This window comes from Micropterus salmoides, unplaced genomic scaffold (assembly GCF_014851395.1).
Source record: "Micropterus salmoides isolate LMB-PRFRI ecotype aquatic unplaced genomic scaffold, ASM1485139v1 Ms_hic_scaffold_11, whole genome shotgun sequence".
In the NCBI taxonomy this organism is placed as follows: domain Eukaryota; kingdom Metazoa; phylum Chordata; class Actinopteri; order Centrarchiformes; family Centrarchidae; genus Micropterus; species Micropterus salmoides.
In genome coordinates, this window is record NW_024040152.1 from 20,204,695 (window position 1) to 20,232,110 (window position 27,416).

Consider the following 27,416-nt stretch of genomic DNA (forward strand, 5'->3'; position numbering starts at 1 on the left):
GAAAAGATACTTGACTACTAACCTTCACATTAAAAAGGTAAAAAAAGCACATTGACAATTCAAGACCACCTGTGTTCATTTGTAAACCTAAAAATAATTTTAAGTTGAACCCATTCGTAAAATTGACATTGAATGAAATTCCTCTGACTAAAACTGCTGTGATTTGTAACTACATAGTGTCAAACACTATATAAATATAAGTTTTGAGAAATATTAAGCTGAAACACTGATGCATTCTGGGAGATTGAAGCCTCTGTCTTCCGGTTTTAAACGGATATGGAGGAGCCATACGTCCATGGGAGGAGCTCGGTGTCGGGGACGCCATCAACATGACGGTGTCTTCAAATGTAAAATTTGAAGGGGTTTTTCTTTTTGTAATGTTGTGAATCGTATCTGTACGATCGCCTCCTGTAACGTTACAGATGGATACGCTTCAGACACAACTCTTGAAGAGAGGCTGTTATTTCGCAAATCGAAAATTCAAATCATCACATACAAGTCAACGTTAGCGGTTTGTATTGGTTAACGCACAGCTCGGACGAACCGTCACCTCTAGTTTGGAGGCAAGAATTGATTTTACCTTTGGTCTGTGCTGTAGGCATCCGTTTTTTGGTTCAGTAACAGTTACTAGAGGTAAGTACAGTTTGGGTGTGCAGTGTTACACTGAGCTAAAAGTTACCGTTAGCTAAAAGTGGGGAAAACAGTGTTACTGGGTTATGCTGACCTGAGACAAGCAAGCACCTACAGTGAAGTCACGTGAAGGCACAAAAAGTTGACTACACTAGATCTGCAGCTAATAAGTCGTTTAATTATATTATAATTAATATTTTTCGATTAACTGCTTTGTGGTTTAAGAAATGTCAGAATTCCCCAGACCCAAAGGTCTCTCTTTCAAATTGCTAACATTATTATATTCTCTAAAAAATATATTGAATACAAATTAGTTGTATAAGACTAAAAAAAAAATTACATAAGTGAACAAGACTACAGGAGCGCATACAGGCATGTTAGCAGCTCTGTGAGGCTGTGCTTAGACACCGGGGTGCGTGGAGCTAAATGCTAATAAGCTCACAATTACAATGCTATTGTTTAAAAAAATATTGACAAGATGATAAAACTCTCGTTGGGGAAGGGGGAAAAAAACATATATCCATAGGTACAGTACAATGGCTGTCTGTGCAAATAAGAGTTCTACAAACAATACCAACCAACAAAAGAACAAACAAACTATGAACAGAAAAAAAGTGGGGTACTAGATAGGCAAAAGGGCTAGAGAAGAGAAAACAAGAAAGCCTCATTTAGGCACAGGATACAAGGGGAGAATTATCAAAACCGCAATTGCCTGGATATATCGCTACACATCTTTCTTGTAATTTTACTAGACTAGATTTCTTGTAATTTTACTAATTTTTCAGTGAGGAAAAGAACAAGTTAAAATCGTTCATGAAGGATGAAAAAGAAGGCTTAGAATATTTCCACTTACTACAATGAATGTGATATTTAACCACGAGAACAATCATATTCACCAAATCAGATAGGGGTGGATCTAAAATGTCCATATAAAAGAGGATGTCATTGATCTTAAGTCACAGCCAGTTATGTTGATCAGACCAGAAGTTTTTGGACACGGGACATAAAAAGAATAATTTTTCCAAAGTCTCATCAGCCGCCTCACAAAATACAAAGAGATCTACTTCAAATTTGAACCTTTTTCTAAGAAAGTCAGATAAATTTTATAAATTATTTTGAAGTGCGTTTCTTTCATTTTAGGGGAAGTGGCCATTTGATGAATTTGAAATGTGATATACTCTATAGACAAGGTATCCGTACCTAGAACCCCTACACGCAATCCTATGTTATAATCAAAATACTTTCAAGATTTTAAAAATTCACTAAAAAATTGTTATTACACTTTTTATCATAGAAGTTACATTCATTAATTACCAGATTAGGTAAGCTTGGTATAGGTCTTATTTCACAGCCAACAATGTGTTTTGAATTTGCTGTAATAATGGCAGTGGTATTGCTTTACATATCTTATCATATTCTCTCTGAGTACAGTTTAGATTTGTAGAAAGCAATATGTTCTAAGAACTTACCATTATCATCAAATATATCATTCACAAACACAATGCCCTTCTCATAGCAATCACTCTTAAGCAATGATTTCCTTTTGATTGTAATGACCCTGTTATTCCGTTGGCTGGATCCATGGGGAGAAAAGTTGTGGGTAAATATCATTTTCTAGTATTGAAGAATTTGTTTTTGGTAGTTTGATGGTTTAACAGGAATCTTGGTCACCTCAAATCACATTGTAGAAAAAATTCAAGCCCACCTATTTTCTTAAATAGAGATCTTGGTATGTGGATAACTATGTTTTCAACCAGTTAATCTTAGTCCAAGGCTTTGATGGCACCCTTTTCATACTTCTTGACTAGCTGTGACTTCCTACTATAATGGCTTTTATTTGTCCAAAGGAACTGGAAAAAGTATTATTTTTAATTATTATTATTATTATTATTATTATTATTATTATTAGAAGAGACATATAGGTGGTGACACAGATTACTTTGGAAATACCTACTCTTTTAGATAGCTACACTCTACCAAAGATGTAGGTCTCCGGTTAACCAGTGACTAAGTGATTTTTTTTGATATTTATTAAACGGTCAGAAAAATATCTTCCCTCCTGATAGCATTTGTAGGTAAAACTTTTCATAAATATTTAATATTTACTTTAGATGAATGAATGGGAATGGGCTCACATTCTTGAATATTAAGAGATAATCTTGAGGCTTTAGAGAATATTGAGACCGTACTGAGGGCGACAGCCACCATAAATTTATTCTTTATAAGGTTGTGTGTCATCTGCAAATTTACTAATTGCAAAGTCCTTATCGAAGATTCAGAAACTATGCAAAGCGAGCTTAATAAGTGATTTGGGTGGCAAAAATAAACAATTTCGGTGAAATCGCGAACGTCTTAATTATTTTACAAAAGTTGTTTCCAAAACCTAAAAATGTATCACTTTGAATAAAAAAGCGTATTCAATGGTATCGAATACCTTATAAAAGTCAAGAAATAAAACAAAGGCATCAGTATCAATAAAGTCTCAATAATCGTGTATCGTAATAACCTGGTGTGATCGACCCCTTTATGAAAGTAGTTAAGCAGTAATTCCATAGTCACCAACCTAGTTTAGCGTGCATATATGCTAATTAGCACTTAATAGAAAGTAAGTTACAGCTGAGGCTGATGGGAATGTCATTTTGCAGGTATTTAGTCATAAACCCTAGTATTGGTCAAATAGAATTTCTTCAAAATCAGGTTATTATAGTTATAATTCATCTCAGGGGGGACATGGATGTCTGTACCAAATTTAATAGCAATCCATTTACGGTAATGGTTGTCCAGATATTTCACTCAAAGTCACAAACGTCAACCTCATGGTAGCATCATCCTCTGGGGACAGAGAATGTCTGTATAAGATAGTAATTTGTCCACTGGTTGTTGAGGTATTTCAGAGATTTATGCTTGGTAACTGACTTGGGTGAATTAGCGATTCTCATATTAACTGGTACATTTTTTGACAGTCAACTAATCAATTTATATGGTGTAATTGTTTTAGTTCTAAACCACATATAGTATTGCATAATAGTAGATTGTCTAAATCTTTTATCTTAAGATTGAATAGCATGTCTGCTGTGATGCTTGTATGAAACCTGTAAATTAGATTTATTCCCAAACTTGTTTTAAGTGATTCTGTCCATTCTGCTTGAACTTGCAGACCACTTAGAGGTTGCACTGACCAGCTCCTTATGTCTGAAGACTCGAGCAGCGAAGATGAATGGTGTATATACGCAAAAGGGCAGGTGGATGATACACACCCAGAGGCGAAATGTTGGGAATGTGGCCAAAAATTCCGCAAGATATCAAGCTTGATGTCGCACTACAAAAGCCACAATATCAAAGCCACCTGCCACATCTGCAAGGTTACTTTCCGACGCCTGACGTCTCTGTCGACGCACCTGGATAATGCACACTCGCCACCCCTCTGCAAGAAGTGCCATCAGTCTTTCAATAACGTGTGGGAGTTGAACAAGCATGCGGAGACACGTTGCATGGACTCAGCGCCATTTGAAGAAGCTCCCTCTTTGATTTCTGCGGCTAAATATCAAATTCCGAACAGTGACTGCTTTTCTAATGAGGCGACTGCACAGCACAGCTTAAACTCATTACTGCGTGGCTCAGTAGAGTTGAGACCCTGGCAAAGAATTGAGATGAAGCCTGAGAGACTTGAGACATTTGAAAACAGTGTTGAGTATATAGTCGGTGAAGATGATAAAGATTTTGACATGGAAAGTGATTGTGAGAAGGCAGATGACTCATCAAGCTCCGAATCTGATGGTGAAGATAAGAGGTGCACTAAACCTGCAGACTCGTGTCCATCTGATCCAGAATCGGATGGTGCCTCGAGTTCAACTGACTGTTCCAGTGACTCTTCTAATAGTCCGCACTCCGCTGCAGTCCTTCCTAGCACTACTAGTTCAATATGTGCTGCGTGTGGCAGAGGACCGTTTAGGTCGATGAAGCTCCATTTGCTGCACTGTAGTGGTATAAGGGTGAAATATCAGTGTTCGCTGTGCAAAGAGCTCTTTCTAAGTGAGGCGTCTCTTAATGAACACTACATGCCTTTGTATTCCTGTGATGTCTGCGGCCAGGTTTTCTCTCACGAGAACTCGTACCATCACCACCAGTGCCCCAAGGCAGGCAAATCACCTTTGGTCCTCTTTTGTTCCGAGTCAATGCCACAAGTATGTAACATATGCAAATCCTTTTTCACCTCTGACAAAACATTGTTAAACCATGTCACCAGAGTTCACACATCAGTAGTCAGCACCAAGGTATGCATCATTACCAATCCAGCAGCATTGACCGATAAAAAGGTTTCACCAGCTGTCCGTGGCACAGCAGCCCACTCAGCCATCGGTACTCCAAATGTAGTCAACCAGGTCATTAATGGAAAACTCCAATTTGGCCAAACCTCTCCGGGATCCACTGTTGTGAAATCTAGCCTTTCCTCTCTCACAAACTTGTCCTCCTCCCAACCAGGCAGACCACCTGCTTTGACGTGCTTGGCGTCCGCTGTTGCACCTGTCGGCTCGGGGAATGACGGTTCCCTATGCCGGCCAACCAACCAGCCTTTAAGCCATCTTTCTGCACATTCATCTGTCCCTATTGACGCCCCTGACACAACTCCAGCCACTGCGGCCTCTGACCCTGTCTCCGCGCCAATGCCCACTATTATGGCCATGTTTGAGAATGACAGCCAGGACGTGGCTTTGATGAAACGCATGAACACTGGCTGGCGCTCCAAGGCGCCTTACCCCTGCAGGCAGTGCGGTGCCATCTTGCGGCAGCCCTCCCTCATCATCTGCCACCGCTACCTCCACCGAGGCCACCGCTCACACCAGTGCCAGTGCGGCCGAGCCTTCAGGCACCGGCTGCACCTCCTGCGACACTGTGTTCAGCATGCAGAGGCCGTGAGCTACATCTGTGTCAGCTGTGGGGGGACTTTCACAGGAGCAAAACTCTTAGCCGAGCACATGAGGGGCAGGTCACAGAAAAAATCACGTTCTGGACGCACATGGAAATGTAAAGATAAGAGAAATAGTAGAATGCCGTTTACATGTGACTGTGGACAACACTTTTTTAGGCCTTCTGCTTACATATGGCACCAACTTCAAAACAGGACAAAAACTAAACACTTAAAGAAGCCCTCGAAATGACGAAGCACCAACAAATCACTGCTTTATCTTTGGTTTTTAGGTACTCTTCTCCAAATTTGTGCTCCACACATTAACAACAAAAGTGTTAAATCAAAAGGGATCGTTCACACATTTCATCTGATGTTCACGTTTTATAATTTTTGTATTACCAAGTAACAAAATCAAAGCAAAATCACACATTGATTCATTGATGGCTTTTAATGATAAGCATGTCCTGGAAGGTCATCAACATGTTTTCACCATGTGCAAATGGTTAATAGTAAACAGCGCTGAAACAAGTTCCTCGTAAGTTCTTTTGACAACATACCAGAGTACAAATTAACCCACGAGGAACTTTTTTTTTCAGTACTGGATTAAGTTAACACACATCAAAACTCCAGTTTATCCTCCAGGGAAAGAGTTTGTCCAGTTTTGTAAGTTTTTCTCACAAAGTGCATTCAGTGAGGTTTGTAGTAAGTCCTCTTGTTTTCTGATTCTGATTTCTGGTTTTCACTACAGCAGATTCAAATGTTATGCGCCTGTGAGAGGTCTTCAGGTATTCAGGTTTAATACCAAGATTGAGAATAGCTCATGGCTTTTTTTATGGTTGCTATATAATATTTATGATTTTAATGTTAACAATCCTCCATATTATGTAGTTTAAATAATTCATGTCCACTAGATGGAGCTGTTGGGTTATTAAAAGACAAGTTTACAAGGCAACTTGTACCCACATTTCATTGTTTTCAGAACAGGTGTAACCTGTTAGATGCTTTTCTTGCATCTTGCAGATGATTACACACTTAAATGTAGATATTAATGTTTCATGTTTTTAGAGTTTCAGTTGACATACCTTTAAAATCCCAAGGACTTGCACTTTGAAATAAAGGTTTCTTCCAATAAAAGCTGAATTGAAATTTTGTTTCTTCTCTTGGTTGAACATCAAAACGCATCATTGCATACACAAGTGTCCGGTTAGCAGAACAACGAGGAGTTATTACAAACTGTATTATATTCAATAAGCCTGTTTGTCTGCTAATGAAAAAGGATTTGCAAGAGGTTTTTTATAAAACAGATAAGGCACTGTAAAATAATGCAAGAAATTGAAAAGAAAATTAACATGAAGCACATATGCATCTTATTCCACAGGAATAAGGCAGTGACAGGGTCCATCAAACCTTAACTTTACAACCTTAACCTGAAACCTTAGACAAAGCAGTTTAGAGAGCTGGAGATTTAGACTGTATTAAAAGGCTCTCCACTGTCCTTGTTTCAGATTAACTCAGGTCTTTGTGCACTGTCACAAATATAACAGCTGAAAACAGATTTCTCAAAACACTGTGATTCTTACACAGTGAATGCAAGTCTTATTTTATCTGTATCATTTTACAGCTATGACTCATTGTGCAGTACACACAGCACAGGGCCAGAAGATGAGATCTTTAGGAGGTATGCCAGTCCTCCAAGTGGTTCAGCATGTTAAGAGTCTGGAGCAGCTCTGGGTGGAGAGGATTTGCCGTTTCACTTTCATGGATACTGTAGATGAAAAACAGTGAAGACAATAATCGGTCTCCATAACAAGTTTATGTAGCCATGTCACCTGCAAAAGAAATCAACAAAAAAATCATTTTCTCAGCAGACAAGTTCCAAATCAGCTTAGATACCACATCCTGCACTGTGCAGTTAGCAGATCTGCAAGTAGCAGTAAGTAGTGTTTACCTGATCTCTAGGTTACGCTGACGCAGGACCTGAGACAGTAGCTCAGAGGTTTGTTGGAAGCAGCGACTCAGCTCGTCCAGCTTATGCTCCATGGAGAGGATACGCTGCTCCATCTCCCGATAGGAGTTATTCCAGTTGGCACTGAGGTCGCACATGATCATCTGCATCTGTTGAAATCAGCCACACAATGCAAAAATTGTACAAAGGAAAAACACCGCAGGGGCAAGTTATGGCCATAAACCTGTCTAATAATACTGAATTCTGTGCAGATACATTTTAAATGTATGTTACAGATTTATAATGAAGCTTTGGAGAGTCTTTCCGACTGACTGGCACACTGTGACACACCACTATATTGTGACGGTTTCAAGCCAGCTCATTGGGGCAGACTCAAAACCATCCCAGTGTTGCCAACTTAGAAGCTGTGTTGCTACATTTTGCAGCCCCTTCAGCAACTTGGTTTCAAAAGAGAAGCCAAATCTGGTCACTTTTTTAGTCCTCTAAGCTTGCCGTGACTGTGGCTCAGCTGCATTCAGTCAGTAAGAGAGATTTCAGTTCACTGTACAGCAGTCAGACTATAACTAGCTAATTGAAAGATCACCATGGCACGGTTTACATTTGACATTTTACCAAGGGTTACACTTGCAGTTTGAAAAAAAAAATGCTTGTTTTCCATATAAATCAATCAATAAAATGCATTTTTAAAATGAAATTACACATTACTGTGTAATGTCTGTATATCATGGGTTTATTCCGCATGGCCTCTGAATTCCTGACACAAATTAATCCTGAGACCTTTTATGGGGATTTTTTAACAAGCATTTAATGTGTCTGACCACCTAGCGATAAACAGCATGTAAAATACTGTGTAATAGTCTATGAAAGTAGTGAGAAGAGGAAAATTGTCATTTTGGCATTAGCCTTTCCAATGAAAGTTACAAAATATTCAACTGACAGCTGTCGTTTACCTTAGGGAGGTCCACCATCTCACTGACGTAATCTCTCAGTTTTCTTTGTTTGAGGCGTAAATGCCGAAATCTGTGGGGGAAAAATGTTAGATAGATGATTAGATTGATAGATCTCAGTCATGTGGAAGTGTTTCTGACATAACTGCATTTTAATTACTTTAATCCAAATGTTACACTGAGACACAAAGGGAAAAAGTTCAAATGCAATACCACTGCTTTGATTAAAACAAATTTTTAAAAAATGCATGTTCGATTTCTATCTTTTAATGCTCCAAAAAGAGTTCTTAAGTGCCTGTCTACTGCTGGAGCGTCCTATTTTTGGACAAATAACAGTCCTGGCCCAACACAACCTTTGATTTGTGGAGGGATACGGTGACAACTGATGATGAGTCATGCTGTATTTGTTAAATAGCTTAAAAAAACATTGCTAGAAGGTTTTTGACATATAAAGGTGGAATGCTGCTACATTTAGTATCACAGATGGATGAAACCAGAAGTACCACAAAAAAAGAAATACAGAAAACAATTTAGGGACTTATTGCAGTCAAGCAAGTTCTTACTTTCAAGGTGTGGATGTGCCTCCCGCTCATACTTTCCAGTGTATTTATTTATAGTGGTTCTGCCTGGTGTAAAACAGGAAGTACAACCCTTCCACCCAGGCAACACTCACACACATAATCCTGTTGTCTGGATAATGAACCATACAATCACACCTCTGTACTTCCTGTCTTGTGCAAACTACTTGTTCTTTGAAGAGGAGCTTGGGCTCAACTCAACTCAACTCGAATGAAAACAAAAATTCAATAAGAATAAAGATGAATGTCTAAGAAGAAGACGGACAATATGTTGTGTATTACTGTCAAATTATACTATAAATAGTAAAAATAAAATTAAAAAATAGTAATTTAATTAGTTTTTTGCCAACATGTCTCAGAACTGTGCCTTGAATTCTGTATAATAAAAGGGTGGACCCCTGCTCACACATGCCCTGCCACATAAAGAGGCAAACAAATCTAATTACTAATCTAAATTAGCCACTAAAAACTGTGACTCTGTGGTTAAGCATGTTGACACTACGTTAATGATCCATAAAATACACATGGAAGGCACACAAACCACCATCCAATTACACCCCTTACCCAGACACCAACACATCCTGCCTGACGGCATCATTCTGCGATACAGTAACTCACACTCTGATGGCTTCCAGAAGGTATCTCTGGTGTCTTCGCTGCTCACCGCGGTTGCCCTTGGTCAGATTTGTGCGGTGCAGAAGCCAGCATTCCCTTAGCACATTAGCAGCCGCGTGGCGGATCTGGTAAAGAGACAAAAACACCAAAATCAAATGAGCAAACGTGCAGTTTCTAGGAGCAGAAATATGGTGATAAGACCATCAAGATTAAGTTAATCAAACTTGCTTGCAAAAATAAACAGCGCTTATCTCGTTGTTTTTAGGCAGAATGCAGTTCGTATAGTGCCGGAAGTACAAGCATGAGTCATCCAAGCCAGCTGATTGAACCCAGATAGTCTTTCAAGTTCAACCCTTTAGTCTTTAGTCTATGCTGATCAGGTGAAACCGTACTGTGAAGGAGAGGCTGCCTTTTTCAGGAATCCTGGGGGTCACAGGATTCCGGCGGGATGGGAGTCAAGTTCACTTTTCATCACGGGAACAGGACGTGAGAGGAAAGGAGTGGGCGGGATGGGAATCATAGATCAGTTTTTATATATAACTATGCAGTTCTAATATGAATAAATGCTATTTTCTGATATATTTGTGTCTGGAACGGGATAGGGCGGGACAGGAGGGTTTATTGGTGGATGGTATGCGGGGAGGGATCCACTCTCTCACCCTCAACTATGAAGGTCTTATTTTCACAGAAAGGCTTGTATACAAGAATTTGAAGGACAGCCACTTCAGGATTTCTCCAGTCTCACCTTTTTGCACTTTACTCTTTGATTCTATTCACGTCTGTTTGTCTTCCTGTACAAATCACTGTAACTGCCCTGTGATGATGTCACTCTGGTCTTGTTCTGAGGGTTATTAATAGAGGCTGTCAGTGCCTCCATCCAGATGTCTTCCCTTGTTCCCATCAGTGTAAATCTGGACTGCACCAGATAGCTCAGAAGAATGTATACACAAACACACAAACACACACGCACACACACACACACACGCAGACCAGAGCAACCACTAGCAAGGCATAAAGATGCACCTAGTGACAGGATGCAGCCACCGGGAGAAAGGAAATGGTTGTATCCTCTAAAGCGCTGCACCTTCTGCAGACACTGCTTTACAGTTTGGTGAGAAGCTGTAGCGCTGCATACAAAGCACAATCTGAAACTAACACTGTGGGAACTATCACTCATTTCACAATTATGAATGTTCCTATGACACCTTTCTGGCTCTATGACAACATTTTCTTGTCACCTTTTATTGATCAGACACCTCCTTCTTTCCACTGTGTGATGCGTCATGTATTTTTGCTTTACTTGTACATAGACTTTTATTTGACTTGTTTGACATTGATTGCTGTAAAGCACTGTGTTACCTGTATTGAAAAGTGCTATACAAATAAACCTATCAGTATTATTATTGTTGTTGTTGTTGTTGTTGTTGTTGTTGTTCCCATCAATAAGCAAACATTTGAGTCCAGTCCAGAGTAAGTACACTGCAAGAGACACACACACACACACACACACACACACACATCCACACATGCACTCACAAACACACATAAGCTCAAACAGTTTCCTGCCCAGCGCTACACCATCCTGAACTGACACAAGTTTCTTTCCTGACAAAGATCAGATGATTTCCTCTGTTTGATGTCTTGAAAATGCTATAAAGAGGTTGGCAGGCCTCATCTCCCTCCTCTTTTCCCACACTATCCTGTCCTCTGGTGTCCCTTAGTTACGGGGGGAAAAAATAAGGAGAATAAGACTGAAAAACCAAAACATGCATGCGACGCGGAAAGTAGTGACGCTTCCGTCCTGAGTGCTCCATCCGCTTTATCACTTGTTTGTCTTGCTACACTGCAGTAACCTCTGATGGAAGTTGACTGTTTACTAAATGTTTATATAGGGACGTTTATTTAATTATTAGGTAAATATTATCACAAAAATGCTGCAAAAAATAAGAATATTTTCAGCTCACAATATTCAAAAATCACACCTGTTATGTTGGACATTTGTTAATGTTGGTACAAGAGAGCCTGGTTTATTTTGTCATATGACACCACTGCTATGATGGTTTTTAAGAGTCAATTATCTGACCTATATTGAGCTGTTAATGTATTAATAATTGTATGTAAAGACTCTATTTCCATTAAAGCCTCCATGCGAAATTGTTGAATTCTGCTGAATGGTGGTTTTCCATTAAACAACCAGACTTCTACATGTTTTTCCACATTCAGTATAAATCGAATATTTTACCTAAGTGCCATTTACCAAAGCATACCAAAGCCTTTTATTTTTTATGTTATTGTTGTCTGGCAATACAGCGCAGACTTTTCAAATCATTCTGCACTTCCAGGTGCATTACCTTGCAATGTTCCAGTGACAGACAAAAATAAACACAGACATGGCGTTCATTGTGATGGATTACCTAACTTAAACAAGTATCAAGTTTCTGCGAGCTTATTTTCATACAGAAATTAAAGGGACGATACATTCAAAAATCGAAAAACATTACAGCACCCTTTTGAAACAAAGTTGGCAGTAATGTTCACATGACTTGCAGTAAATGGGCAAAAACATGCAAAAAAATGAATGATGTCTTTGAAGTAGCACTTATCAGATGAGGCTTGTCAGAGTAAAGCAAAGGATTAGAAACAGCAAAATAGCAAGGAAAAATAGCCATGAATGTGCATCCAAAAGTCATATTTTAGATGAAGAAAATTGCCAAACTGTTGCAAAGAATAAATGACAAATATGTGAGTTGGCACGCTTTTCTCAGAGACATATCACAGAGTTTTCTTAATGTAAACTATAATATCATAATATACCTTTGTTGAATAACTTTGCTCTCACCCTTTTAGAGATCTGGATGTCCAGCATGAAGAAGTGCACATGTTTCTCTCCTTTGTTCAACGCCAGCATCTTGGTTACGACGGCCACCAGCATGGCAGTGCAGGCTACACCCTAAAACCCAACACACACACACACACACACACACACACACACACACACACACACACACACAGATGTTTGCATGATTACTGATATATTTACCGTCTGCCTGTCAGTTTCTCAATAATCATTTAAGCACTGAAGATTGATCCTGATCAACAAGGTAGAACTCAAGAATAACAGATGTTTCAGCCTGAATTTGTCTAAATCCTCAACAGTGGCTCTCGTGTGTTTTGCCCCGCCATTCCCCTCAGGGGAAAGCACTTATTCAGAATACTGAATGTTGATATTATACCTCATATGGTTTCATCCAATAAATCAAAGTTATATTTACACAGAGAAACACAGGCCTCTGTGGCACTGCCATAGTGCTGGTCTACTCTGAGAATAGCTATGTGCTATTGCTGGACAGGGAACTACAGAATGATGGCGAAGATTCAGGCCGCAGAGAGAATCACATCCACATAGTCACACAAATAGACACATCATAGGAAACACAGACAAAACACTACACTGATTTCATGTCCACCACAGAAAATGATAGAAGATAACCAGTCTTTACCTGTTTTCCTCTTTTATTAGCTTGCATTAGAAAGAGAAAGTGGGAGAGAGCACGATCAAGCACAAACCACAGTTTTAAAAGATACATTTATACTTCACAGCCACAAAACTTCTGTCATTACACAGTCTGTGAAACGTGGGAGGTACAAACTATTTCCTTGGATCCGTCTGCACACAGTGATGGGATGTGAACAGTGTTGTCAACCCCTGAACACAGCTGCAAACTGTGTTATGGCATAAGCGCTGACCATAGAGGCTCTCAGCCATATTACAGGTGTGAGAGTCCCAGTGAATGGCTCCCAGAACTGCCCTGGTGGGATAGGAATTTTTTTTTTTTTCCAAATCACTGGCACAGGTTGGCACACCCTCGCGTTGTAATGGTGCCAAAGGCAATAAACCACCTAAAAATGGATATGGTGGAAAGTTTCCCCTTATGTGGGGAGGGGGGGTTATAAAAACAAGGCAGATGGAGAAAGAGAGAGGGAAAAGACTGTTTTCCACTCAGTCACGGAGGTGTCTAAATTGGACTCATGCCCACATCCAGAACCACATTGGTGACTCTTATCTTATCTGCTTGAACCAGAATTTAATGCAGCCAGACCAAGTCTATTGCCTATTCAAACACACAGCCACTCCTTGATCCCAGTGACTTATTGTTTATCTAACTTTACTGAAACGTTTTGTTTTATTTCAAATATAATTTATCCATCTCTACCTCTGACTCTCCCTTACCTTTATTCAGTTTTAACCTTGCTGTTCCTTTGCATTACCATAGAAACCACAATATTATCTTGCTTTAATTGAAAAAAAACAGCTGTGTATTAAAATGGTTGAACTTTCCAGGATACTTTAATGTATTAATTTTATGTTATGATGAGATAAACAATTAAGCAATTAAATTTAACCTCTGTCTCTCTACAAGTGATGAGGATAGAAATCAGTGAGCTCAGCAAACAACACACACACAACATCACACTCTATATAGATGTTTTGGGTGGACTGCGCAGTGCCCACTGCATGCTTCCATGTTTCATTCCCTCAATCTTTTTATGTGAGTGCCTGGTACCGCCAAGGTTCTGCAGAGGCAGGGTCTATTAATTTACAGCTGTGATCCAAATCACACACACAAGGGAATGAAGGCATTCAGGTCTGTCAGCAATACTAGGTTGTGCAACCAGAGGGAAAGGGTCTAATTTATCCAAGATAATTAGTGGAATAGTGCAGATTAAGCCGGGACAGAATGCAAAAGGTGCAGGAGAGAAGTGAACCAAACTGAACTGACCTGATATGAAATTGGAAAAATTACATAGGAAAATTGGGGAGGAGTGGAGCAGAAACGGAAGAGAATGAAACAAACCAGAAAGGATGATATGGAACAGAACAGAATATACTGGAGAGGAATGGAACAAAATGAGTGAACGAAAGGGAAAAATGTACCTTTACACAAACGACACAGCAAAACGCAATGAAATGAAAAGAACAGAAACAGAACATATTGTTTTGTGCCTTATCAAGCTGGACGTCTGTGCAGAGAAATGTCAAGTGGTTTGGTTAGGAGCAAATACAGAACTGAAACAAAGAAACATCGCCATTCTTCATGTTCACCGAACTGAGCATTAAATGTGTTTGTGTTCAAACTACTACTGCTGGCTAAGTAATTTTCTAATAAGAAGCCCAAACATCCACTTGAAATTAAATGCATGCAAACATGAATGCTTCAACACGTATTGTGTGTTTTACTTGCACACAGTTGCATGCGGTTGCTTAAGCACTCGCACAAAACAGTTTTTTTTAGCTAACTTTGTTAGCATGAGAAATTCAGTTTCTGAAATTTAACTTTATTGTCTAAACAAGAAACCCAACCTAGTTACCATGACTCCACTTAAGAGACACATCACCCTGCCACAGCTGGTTTTAGGCGCCACATCCCCATAGCCCACTGTAAGGAATGTGATGGCTATGAGCCACAGCGCCGTGTCCATGTGGCCTGTCGGTTCTTGGGTCTTCCTGCAGGGGGGAGAAAGCAGGACTGAGACTGTGTTATGGGCGAAGATGAAATTCTTTACATAGACAAAACCATAATGACATGATATGATAAACATTCACAAACATTTTCACCTTTTGTTTACATAACCATGTTTTACTTAAACATGACTTTTTGTTTATTGGATGCCAGCAACATTTTATTTTAGGGATCTGCAATTTCCTAATAACTTTATTTGAACAAATTCAGTATATATTATATATCTATTATTGAATAAATAGAGACATAAGAGAAGTTAGAAACTGAGACAGTAATAGTTAGTTGTGTTGAGTTTAAAAGCAATTGCTGATTTCCAGAGGTATCTCCCTGATTTGACCTAATGAAAAATTAATTAATTATAATTTATTTATTTTATTTGCCCTACCTTATTCTCCATATACAGGAGTGATACATTAACAATCTTCTATCACGGTATATATAATTTTATATTGCAATATCAATACTGTATAGTATGCTTTCTGGAAAATCAACTTCCATTAACTGTTTATGAACAAAATAAAGAGATGGCAATGGTCAATCCAGCTAAATAAATACCTATAAATACAAATCAAGGTAGGTCATTAAATACATACATACACAAATCCTGTAAAAAAAACCATTGCCATAAAGCAGTCCTGTTCATTGCAGCTGATCAAGTGATAACTCCCACAAACAGTATAACAAAAACTCTGACTGCAGACAAATTTGTATTATTTCTCATTTCAAAGTTCAACTGACCATAACTGACCTATGCTGTGCACTGGTTTAAAGAATCCTTATGTTACAGTAGTAGCATTTTATTGAAATAAAGTAATTTGAAGGGTACAAATGAATTCCCATTCTAAACAATCCATTTCTTATACTTAGTACTAAATTGCATTGTTCTTTCCAGGAATCTTCCTAATATTACAGTTATAGGCTATATCATATTGAGGAAACTATGGGACCAGTAAAATAAAGCATTAACCTGATGACTAAACCCAACCCGTTGGTCTATAAATCTGCCATAACTTAGTGGATTGCATAACCTTATGTTAGATACAGCAATAAATGAAACACTAATTTCCTGTGCACAGTGAGTCCTCTGAGTTTGATAAAGGTGTAGTCTGTTAATCAAACTGCGATGACACTCTACAGACGACAGGGAGTGGGTACCAGTGTAAACTTGTAAAACATTATACAGCAGTACAGTGTACACAGAGAGGTCATACAGTGTGTGACTGTTCATCTGTCTGTGGTAATAAACTCATATAGAAAATGGCTAGTGAAACAGTTCAGTGTTAAAATGTTTGGTGGTCTTATCAGCTATCAATCATAAGCTATTTTATTACTTCTGACAAATCAAAACATAAAAGACTGAGACATATGAAACACAGTCAAAACCTCCCAATAGGGTTCAAATGAACAAATGACCTCACATTGTTCAAATAGCCAAACACACTGCAGAGGATAAGGCTGACATTTAGTTGGCTGAAGTTAAAGAGCAATTTGCTAGAGTAACAAAATAGAATATCATGATTATCAAATCAGGCTATTGGAAATCCATTCTAAATAGGAAAGTCAAATTGACCATCAAGGTTTGAGGAGGAATGTTAAACTACAGAGCATTTTCTATTTTTAATGTGCATGTGTGTGACGGGGAGTTGAAGTTTGGGGGAAGATAGTAACAGACAGAGCTGTAGTGTGTGTGTGTGTGTGTGTGTGTGTGTGTGTTTGTAGTATGTACTACTATGAATTAACATTAAGAAACAAGATTTCAAAAGCTCTATTCATTATTTATTTCACAACAACCTCTGATAACTCAAACCCTGACAAAGTTTCCGTTTGACAGAGAAACGAAAACTTTGAGGACATTTGAGGGAATATCAGTGGCCATAGTGATCACTGTGTAAAGCAAACAACTGGCATTCTTTCGCTGTTACTTTTTCTACCTGTCCAGACCAGTCAATATTTGCTGAGCAGGAACAGCTCTCATAAAATTAGTAACAACCAAGTTTATACACTGATATGTCAATGGAACATTTCTTTTGCAGCCTGGTGAAATTTTAAGTTGAGCTTTCACAAACGTTATTTCATTGTTCTGTTAACTGTTCTGGAGCAAAAAATATATCCATGCTATATGTTGGACTTGTGTTAAAGAAAGGAAAAGTAAGCCATTTTGGAAACACACGTATTTGCTTCTTTAACGAGAGTCAGGTGAGAAGAATGATACCGCTCTTGTGGTTGAACATTATACCATGAAGCTATAGCCAGCAGATTGTTAGCTTAGCTTTGAAAGACTGGAAATAGGGGGAAACAGCTACCCTGACTCTGTCCAAAGCTAAAAAAAAAAAAAAAAAAAAAAACTTGCGTACAGCACCGCTAAAGACTGAAGGAAGTTGCTGCTCCTGGCCAGTAAATAGTCTGGCAAATAACCACAACAACGAATCATTTTTTCCTTGCCTTAAGGTGCTAGCTGTTAAGGCCGTGCATCCAGTTTTGCTAGGCTACGCTAATCATCTGCTGGTTGTAGCTTCATGGTTAGGGTACATCTAACTCTCTTGTTTGTGCTTTTTACTTAACTGCAAACTAAATCAGTAGCATTTATGAATTATTATATATTTCAGGGTAGTTTGTTCATCGAAGGCTTTCAGTCTCCAAGATTGATGCAAGTACTTATGTGTCTCTTATTTGTGAAGGTATTATGTACTAATTGTAATGTTTAATATGCACAGAGAACATACATCATAATAGGTTTTTGCTAGTAGTTTGACTTGTAACTTATAACACTGCTGTTTTATGATCAGTCTATTTGTATTGATTACACAAATGCAGTTCTCTTCCATACCTCTCACACAGAGTAAGCATCCAGGATGCAGTGAGCCAGAAGAAGAGGATGAAGACCAGCAGCGTGCGCGCCGGGTATTTGTTCATCAGTACCTTGAGAACAAAGCGGAAGGTGAAGTTGATATTGTTGAGGGAGCCGATGCTCCTGTAGGAGGCACTCAGCAGCACTTTGCTGTGCAGCAAGATGGCTCTGTGCACCAAGTATAAGCGGAGGAACATCAGCACTGACAACAGCAGCTCTATGTCCATCAGGGCTCCGCCGTGGTTGCTGGAAAAACAGAGCGGAGCTGAGGAAGAGGAGTTGACATGGAGGCCGGACCCCCAGTATGTGCCAACAGGATGGATGACACAGACTAACAGCTCCATAGTGATCACAAGAACCCTGTGGCTGGTCATGGCAATACGCCAATCCACCTGGTTGTGGTCAGTGATGAACAGCTGAAAAATGGAAGAGGAAGGCAAAGACAGAGAGTGAGAGAAGAAAAACATGGTAAAAGTGCTGATGGAGATGAATTATGGCGTGCTAGAATGTGCATATTTGCGCATGTGTGTTTTGGCAAACAAACAAAATATTGTTTTAAAAATGCAAATACATAGTTCTCTGCAGTATACCATGTTTGTAAGGCGTTGTGATAAGAAAAATGTTTTTTAAGCCTCCGAAGACATGATGAAACCACAGAACTGAGTTGTTTAGATATAAGTAAGCGAGAATGTGTTCATCCCCTCAACATATGCAGTATCTTTATTGTCAGACAGAGATTTTAGAGTCAGTTTTGGTGGCTCTAAAATCACCTTCTGTGTGCCTCACATGTGGAGTTCCCCAGGGTTCATTTCTTGGTCCAATTCTTTTCTCACTATATTTGCTTCCCCTTGGATCAAACTTAAAAAGACATAACATCCCATTTTTACGCAGATGATTTGCAAATCTACCTGCCCATTAAAAGAAAAGATGGTCGCTCCTTAAAAAGATTGGTTGACTGTTATAACAATATCCATAGGTGTCATTTACACTGGGGACGCAGGGGACTTGTCCCCACCACTTTTTGAAAGCCTTTGCTAAACGTTTCTGAAAATTAGCTTCAAACAAGAAATGTTAAATAACAAATAAAAATTCTATGAGAAAGGTTTACTTGCACAATAGGAAAACATGAAATGCAATGTAAATATAGAAGAAACAGATCTGCCTTGTCCAAAAAAGTAACTTAGGCTAAAAAAACAAGCTGCTGATTACTGCATTATATTCAGTAATATTTTTATATTCTGAATTGCCACCGGCCACATGAATTTCGTTTCCCTTCATATTAATAAAGACATTTCTACCATAAATTGGTGCAGAAAATGTCTCTAGAATGCAGGAAATTAAGAGTTTAACGCTCAAAATTGTCTGTGGGGGAAATCTGTGGTGGAGGACCCACAGACCCCCCAATCAAACAGCTTTTTTCATTAAAGAATATTTCTTCTAAATAGCATTGGAGTATCTTATTGTCTTGTTCTCGTGACTCCAATATTGTGCATTATCACTTCTCGTGGACTAAGAGTTTCGTCACACGCCTACTGTGATCCCTTAAATGTCCCCACCACTTTTCAACACAAAGTGACACCCTGGACTATATCAAAGCCTAGATGGCCTTAAATTTTTTAAACTTCAACAAGAGTAATACGGAGGTCATGATATTTAGACCCAGTGGTGCCTCTTATGTCTCTCAAATATTTTAGGGACAACAAGAAGTGACCTTAATGACCTTGAAGGGGCATGCAGCTTCAATAGATTAGCGATATAGGCTGGAGCTAGTCCATGAAGGGTTTTAAAAACAAACAATAGAACCTTAAAATCAATCCTAAAATTAACTGGGAGCCAGTAAAGAGAGGCAAGAACAGGGGTGATGTGATCTTGCTTTTGAGTTCCAGTAAGGAGACGAGCGGCAGCATTTTGATCCAGCTGTAGTCGAGAGAGGGAGGCCTGGCTAACACCTACATACACAGCATTAAAATAATCAAGGCGTGTTGTGATAAATCCATGTATAACCCTCTTGGAGTCTGTGAAGGATAAAAAGGGCTTTAGCTTGCTAAGAAGCCTAAGTTAAAAGAAACTCCTTTTTGCTCCTTGGCTTTTAATCTGGGATGAGAGCTGTATGTTGCTGTTTTGTTGGTGTTGTATTTGTTTATTTATTGATTCATGTCAATGTACAGCACCAGTCAAACTGGTTGTTTTTAAATGTGCTTTAGAAATAAAGTTGGATTGGATTGGATGCATTGTGCCTCAAATTGCTCAATACAGTAAAGGAAATTAAGCACGTCAGTATTCTTTTCAGAACTTCCCCTCTCCTTGCTCTGCTGATTGAGATGTATCTTGATGTTCTTTGACACTGGCACCAAAGAAAGCTACATCTGACATCACAGAACACTGCCCGTGTGTTAGTCCCCACCCTAAACCTGCCATCCCTTATCTCCCCTTCACACTTGCATGGACTCCACTTGTATCACACACACATGACTTACAACCAAACTGAAAACACTGTGGTGAGAGTATAATTCCAACAACCAAGACCAAAAAGACTAAAAGATACCTTGAGTCCTGGAAAGTAGTTCACTGTATTTATTACTGCTGCTTTCTGCCCTTGTTGTTCGTACTGCACTTTATTGAATATGCATGCTGTGTACGAGGGCAAATGAAAGAATGTTTACTCTGTTTATTTCAACTAAATCTCTTATATTTATATTGAATTCCCACACAACGGCAGCGAGCCATGTGGACTGGCAGCTGCAACCTTGCATGCCTGTGTGGGTTTTTCTCCAGTGTTTTAAACACATACAGCAAATATATCACACATAATCAGTGTTGAGGCCACCATCAGTGGACCGAGAGCTCCTTCTAAAACAATTGCCCTCAAGTATCTATAACAACGTATCATTCTGAAGAGGCTAATTTGGAACAAACTTTACTGGTATGAAAAGTGATGCACAAAATATGGCAAGTCAAGCCCTGAAGATCAACAATGCACCTATGCACACCCACACGCTGGCACTCACTTGGGCACACACCACATCACAGTAAGGGCATCCACACTGAAATGAAGGAGAAATGGCAGAAACTCACCCTGATGTCCTTATAATGGAAAGCTATAATGAGGACCAGGAGACACCCAGTGGACAGGCTGATGGAACAGTTGATGATTAAGGCAATGTTTGAGCCCTGGGAAGAAAAGGGAGACAGGGGAGATAAAGCATAAAAGGAAAGCTTTCTGCAACCACTGAAATTTGATTTCTTTCCAGTAATGTTCTCTACTATCAAGGTTTTATGAAATAACGCCTGAACTCAACAGTTTGTTATGCCCACTGTGATAATGACAGGGGCAGAAAGAGTACCAAAATATCCAATATATAACGTATGGTTACTGTGGCTCGAAGTGGCTCCTGAGCATTTGTACTGCAAAAGGTGCAATTTCCACTCTACCTTTTGCAGTACAAACACTTGTCTCTGGGGAAGTATCCTGTAAGTATACTGTACCTAAATATTGTCATGCTAAGCATTCGGTCTATATATATATATATATATATATCAGTCATAACAATACATGTCCACATAATTTCAGGAATGTCATGTGTTATGTGCAAAATGTCAATGCTACAAACCTACAATAAGCTAAATTGTAGTAAAGGGCTTTTTCCTCATCTCACAGGCTCTCTTCAAAGAATTATCCAACTTAATTATTTCATGTGTGAATAGCCAACTCAGTCATTGTGCAGTGTCAATGTTTAAAATCAATTTCTGTTTTTTTTAATGGTTTCCAGCAAAAATGACAAATAAAACACTATGAAATTATTATTATTTCTGTATATATCCTATCCTAAGTTTTATACTCCAAGTGGACAAAATGCACCTATAAACAAAGGTAACACATGAGTCCACATTGAGAAAATCAGGGTCAACTGTCTTTGTTATTTTTTCTCACAATTTCGATTTGGCCATTTTCCCTAAGACAGTGTAGGCAAATAGGAGTTGCTAGACTGTTAAGAAGGACCTGATGCCTCACCAGCTTCCCACCCAAGAACAATTGTGCTGCCAACTTTACCAACATGGATCACTTCAGTGGTGGCCCCGGGCGCTGTGCAACCTCAACTGTCTTTAAAATGTACCTTTATTTCAGAGTGAATTGTAACAGATTTAGGTCAGACATCAACAACTACTACTAACTACATTGTAATGGTGAGGCAATTAGATCATTAATCAATTAGAGTTTTCACCATGCATTTTGTGTAATTTTATAGACTAAGCATTAAAAAATAATTGACTGATGAATATGAAGATAATAGAGCATTCTTATGCAGGATCAAACGGTATACATCTAGGATTCATTGCATGCTATTGTACATCTACAAATCAGTAAGAAAATGTACTTCTCCTGTATTTCTCTCTTTAAGCCTCCAATATGTGATGCTCTATAAAGTGGGTTGACCGTTTTCTTTATAATTAAGGTTTTGTCAGAGATTTCCTTTCCATAAAAGATGATTAGGAACTAATTTAAATGGAATATCCTGCTGATTGTGTTAAAACAGCATAACTGTAGGCTACTCTATAATTCTTGCCTTTCCAAGAGGAGCTTCATTAGAAAGTTACAGTTTAGGACTTCCTAATGAAAGTGGAATTAGTGATTATGTAATGTACTCCAAAAAAGTACATAAAAAGCCACTCAATTACAGTAATGAGAGTACTTATAATTAAATACTTTCCATTCCAGGGAACTGACAGCTGGAGACAGATACACACACAGTGATTCCCCTCTTTGTTTAATATGCTTTCACAAACTGAATTAGGAACTAAGCAGAGGCCTCTTCCATACCACCTTGGTCTCAGCAGATTAAAGAGCACCTATATCCTTCATTCATGCATCTTGGTGCCACTGATGCAACGTCAATGGAAGTTATTTAACGGGAATTGCAGTTTAATGTGGTTTACAGTTAAAAAGATAATTACAAACTTTCAAACTTCAGGAAACTTGAGCGTGTAGGTGGTGTGGTGTGACGTCCGTTGGCAAGGTACGTCATTTTCCACAGTTTCTCCCGTAGCATCCACATCATGTCTGTATTTCATCCAGGGCTAATTAGAAGACCCCACAAAAGCTCAACATTTCACCACATTCCATAACACAGAGTTTAACATGTTTCTTGCTGAGTTTCTAAAATTGTTTTGGTACATTTTCCTGTTGGAAAAAGTAATTTCAAGCCCGGTGAACTTAATTTGGGTTAACCTTAACACGGATTGTTTCTCATAGCCTTGGACAGACAATGTGCCACTGTCACCAGGACAGGCCACCCAAAGCATAGGAAAAAAAGAAAACACTGAATCCAAAGCAAAAGAAGGTGACCTGGTTTGTATTCACTGTAATAAAGAAATACTTCAAAATAAATATTGTATACATCTGACTTTAGTTTTCTAATTTGGTTTGTTAGTCAGTGTGGTTTCATTTGTTGTCATGTAGACCCTTGTACTACAGGTCACTAATGCAACTAGAGATATCCTGTAATAAACACAAGGATAGATTACTTAGATTACAAATAATATCCTGAAGGAATATTTGGGATGCGCATAGGAAAGGAGACATTACAGCAGGTAATACCAACCAAAAAACTGCACAAGGGGATTTCACTGTGAAGTTGCCTGGTGACGGATTTTACGATTAGGGATACCATACAATAATTGCTGGATGCTACATACAGACACTTACAGTTTGCATATGGACATTTTGTAAGAATATTAACAAATCAAATCAAATCAAACACTAACACTGCATCAGACTATGTCTGTGATTTCTTGGTTGAATTGTGCTCATGAGTGAACTCAGGCACGTAATATTATAACACGCTGCACCTGGCATCAGGTAGACACTGAAAAGGACAGGTGTGGCTGATCAGCTGTCAGAGATGAACAAAAGCACATGTGATTAGGATACCACTTCCCTGCACCCTGTAGAACAGGGTAGAACATGTTTTTCATCTTGGCACTGCTGGTTTTCTTTCTTACAAGCTAGTTTGTTATTGGTTAACAAGGCCTCCCAGAAAATTGGTATCGAGAATCACTGCCCTACAGTATATTATGTGTTTTGTGGGAGGACAGTGGTTCAAGACCCAGTTCTGGTTCTGTGGTTGTGGATGTTTGATCAGCGACAATCAACAACCCAGATAACATACACAAGTGGGCCAGACTTTTGCTTATTTGCATGTAAGCCATATAGTATAGTATAGTGTGTGGGTGAACTATATTGCAGCATGCTGTATAAAAAAAAACTTGTTATTTTACAGGAAATGTGGGCTCTTAACTTGAAAATGTTTAGAACTATTTATTTTAACAAAAGATGTGACTACATTGCTGTATACGCCTACATGCTCTGAGCTTATAGCTTGTACTTTGTTATGATCCGATGTTAAATTTCCATCATAATAATTTTGAGTTTAATATTTTAAACTTAAAAATGTAACTTGTAAATAAAAAAAAATGAAAATCAATATACTTTTTTGCTGAATCATTTGTAGGAAATTGCATTGTCTCAAGTCCAGCCACAACAATTTTACAATTTATAGGTGTGGCTTTAGCAATTGATAGGAAAGTCAAATTAATGAGTCATAACTAGCAAGCACATAAATGGCCATCCATTGTGCATCGGCACTTTTATCCGCCCTTGGCCCGGGCCAGATGTTACTTTAAAACAACAAAACAAAGAGCATTTAAAAAGCTGGCACGAAATAGCTGAACAGAGGATAAAAAGAAGAAATGTACGTGATGTTCAGAGTCAATTAATGCAAAACAAAAACATGTTAAGCTTCCAGTCAGCGCAAATAGTTACACATGTCAACATATAATTTCATTTCTCATTAAATAAAAGGTGACTTGTGTAGAATTATCAAGGCAATGGGATAAACAGCACAAGGAAAACAAATGAGACCATAACTAGTAAGTACATCAAATATTGTGATATTGTTTTGGATTGTAAAGTCATCTCAGGAAAGTCCTCAACGAGTTGCAGAAAGGAGGACACGAGCTTGCATCCAGGTGCACACTCCTTAATCTAGCACAGCCAAACTCAAGACAGAGAACTGTAGACTGGCCATGCAAACACTCTAATTATACACTAAATGATGTGGAAAGATAGCCTGAAGTAATGTGAGCAATCATGCTGTAGGGGAAGAGGCGAAATGTGGAAAAACGTTCCATGAATAGCCCTGTTTTTTCGTGCAGAACCATGAAAAGGTGAGCTTAAAATATAACTTTGTAGACTGACATTAAATTTGATAGGCCTACAAGTGCTCCTGTAGTATACTTAAAAATGGCTTTATTTCCCAATGCCACCGCGTTATGTCAGTCTACAGGGCAGGAAGATGTCACAGCTCACACTCATGACTTGGACATAACATGAAGTTTAAAGATGAATGCTGGAAATGGTTATATAAGCTAGGGTTTAATCAGCAATGCAGTCTCTCCAAAAGAATATGATTTAACTGCGGAGCACTTTTCCAGTGCATCAGCATTTCCACGGTACCAAAGCTGATGCCTGTTGTTAGGAACGGACATACAACACCTGTCCTTGGTTTGTGTTTGTACACTGGAATAACGTCATATCCGTGCCAGCCCTGTTAATTTCACGACCATGTTTCTCTGGGTCCAACTCTCTCTCCACACACCAGGCATATTGTTGAAGGTCAGGCCATAATTCCATAGGTTTCTCAAAAGATTATAGCTGATGTGAGTTTGAAATGTGGGTCTCTTTGACACTGTAATCAATCACTGACTTCACAGCATGGAGGTGGTCTGATGGTGTGCGGCATGCATGAGACCTTTTTTCCACATGTTGAACTGTGCATGTGCTGTAGGAAGTCAGGGGAAGTTAATAATTTGTTGATTGTGTGGCCTGGCATTGTTATCCACTGAGATCTGCATGTTAATGTCATGAAGCTGTGCTACCAAATAGTGTGTCTGGAAATGGACTAACTAATCAGAAGGTCAGGGAGGTTCAAAGCCCAGGTGCAGGTTCTGCTGTTGTGTTGCATGGGACTTTAGCTGTCTGCTACTTAAAGACATTATTATGAAATCAAAAATAAAGCCAATTATGTAAGGGTGGTTTTTATGCACCAGTTATTACATTTAGTTACTGGAATATTCCATGAATAAAACAGACACAAGAGCAATTTGTTTGTACCAGTTCTTTTTAGTATTAACTAATCTGAGCACTTGTAAATGCCACACAAGCAGTAGGCTAAAGAAGAGTTGAGATGCTGCCACACAGCAGCAGCGCAATAGTTCCATTGCACGATGCTGAAGGCATGATGATTTTGTTGCTTTTTTGTATCATTCAAGAGCCTTCACTAAAATATCTGAACTAGTTGATAACACAACGAATTTAGGCTAAATGTCAAATATGTGGCTGTGCTGCGGTGTAAATGTTCTACTTTGCAGATGCACGTTATTTAAAAGTTAAGCCCTTTGCAATGTGTGCGTGGCGAGAGATTAACATTTATTAGCAGAAGTAATCATCTTTTGAACTGCAGTGGGAAAAGGTATGGGGAGCATGCGTCTTTAAAATCAAGTGTTTACAAAACCACATTAAAGTATCACATTTCAAACATTTCCAATCTAATTATTTGATTCGGTTGTGCAGTCAGTTCTTACGCATTGAAATCTGGTTAGATACATTTTTCACTGGTCAAGACATAAAGGTATTAATTTCTCGAACCTACCGGTTTATAAACGAAGGGACATATCTCGGCGTGGATTATCATGAGCAGTATCCCGAGCAGAGCGGTGCCCAAAGCCAACGCGCAAAGGCGCTTTTTATCCTCTAATAAAACATTTCTCCCCCTCAGTCTGTGGAGGTTGTCGCCCTCCATATGAGCTGTCCGCTTCCCGGAAAGTGTCAGCGGCACGGATACTTCTGCCGAGTCCCCGCCGTTTCGATTGATCAAGCCATCGCAATTTCCATAATCCACTTTGGAGTCGCCCTGCAGGCTGCGGTTTATCATCTCCATCTCCAGAGCGCACACGAGACGGCCGCCTGCCCCTCTCTCGTCGGTCTCCTCTGCCTGTCCTGTCTCCCCTTTGCTTCTCTCCCGAGTTGGGGAAGGCATAGTCCGATGGGCGCACTGCGTTCCAGGCCCGTCTCTTGTGCGTCGCTCATGGAAGTAACGGGTTTACCAAAACAATTGGCCTACAACACCCTCACTTTAACACTCCTACCGACCGGCGCGGCGTTGTTACGCGCACTTATGCTATTGCACACTGCAGTGGGCTATGGACTCCTATTTGCATGGGTTATCCTATTTTAAGAGTGTGCGTCAGTCTGCCACAAAGGAGTTGTTTTCGTGTGTGTGTTTGTGCGCTGGTGTTATGCACGATGCGCTGTCAGATGGGCATTGTCACGAAGTGAAACGAAA

The 27,416-nt window shown here is 39.2% G+C and overlaps 2 protein-coding genes across 3 annotated transcripts; one reads left to right on the forward strand and one right to left on the reverse strand.

The window, feature by feature from the left end:
* Positions 1 to 279: 279 nt before the first annotated feature.
* si:dkey-79d12.4 (zinc finger protein 62 homolog) lies at positions 280 to 6,681 on the forward strand. Its single transcript, XM_038712508.1, has 2 exons — positions 280 to 633; positions 3,788 to 6,681. Exon 2 carries the CDS (start codon positions 3,819 to 3,821, stop codon positions 5,787 to 5,789), a length of 1,971 nt encoding a protein of 656 aa, XP_038568436.1. The 5' UTR covers positions 280 to 633; positions 3,788 to 3,818; the 3' UTR covers positions 5,790 to 6,681.
* kcnn4 (potassium intermediate/small conductance calcium-activated channel, subfamily N, member 4) lies at positions 5,973 to 27,332 on the reverse strand. Of its 2 annotated transcripts, none has more exons than XM_038712515.1 (9): positions 26,724 to 27,332; positions 21,091 to 21,186; positions 17,995 to 18,431; positions 15,016 to 15,151; positions 12,485 to 12,595; positions 9,649 to 9,770; positions 8,456 to 8,525; positions 7,488 to 7,654; positions 5,973 to 7,304 (listed from the first exon to the last, which is right to left on the reverse strand). In XM_038712515.1, exons 1-9 carry the CDS (start codon positions 27,108 to 27,110, stop codon positions 7,211 to 7,213), a joined length of 1,620 nt encoding a protein of 539 aa, XP_038568443.1. In that variant the 5' UTR covers positions 27,111 to 27,332; the 3' UTR covers positions 5,973 to 7,210. The 2 variants fall into 2 exon arrangements, with proteins under 2 accessions (XP_038568443.1, XP_038568444.1); XM_038712516.1 differs by having other exon boundaries at positions 5,973 to 7,368; positions 26,724 to 27,330.
* Between the last annotated feature and the right edge of the window lie 84 nt (positions 27,333 to 27,416).

Coding starts and splice junctions, on each gene's coding strand:
- kcnn4 (XM_038712515.1), bottom strand. CDS start 27,110: ATGCCTTCCCCAACTCGGGAGAGAAGCAAAGGGGAGACAGGACAGGCA. Junction 15,152..17,994: donor ATGCTTACTCTGTGTGAGAG/GTATGGAAGAGA, acceptor TCCCCCCTGCAG/GAAGACCCAAGAACCGACAG. Junction 7,655..8,455: donor AGATGGTGGACCTCCCTAAG/GTAAACGACAGC, acceptor TGATTTCAACAG/ATGCAGATGATCATGTGCGA.
- si:dkey-79d12.4 (XM_038712508.1), top strand. CDS start 3,819: ATGTCTGAAGACTCGAGCAGCGAAGATGAATGGTGTATATACGCAAAA.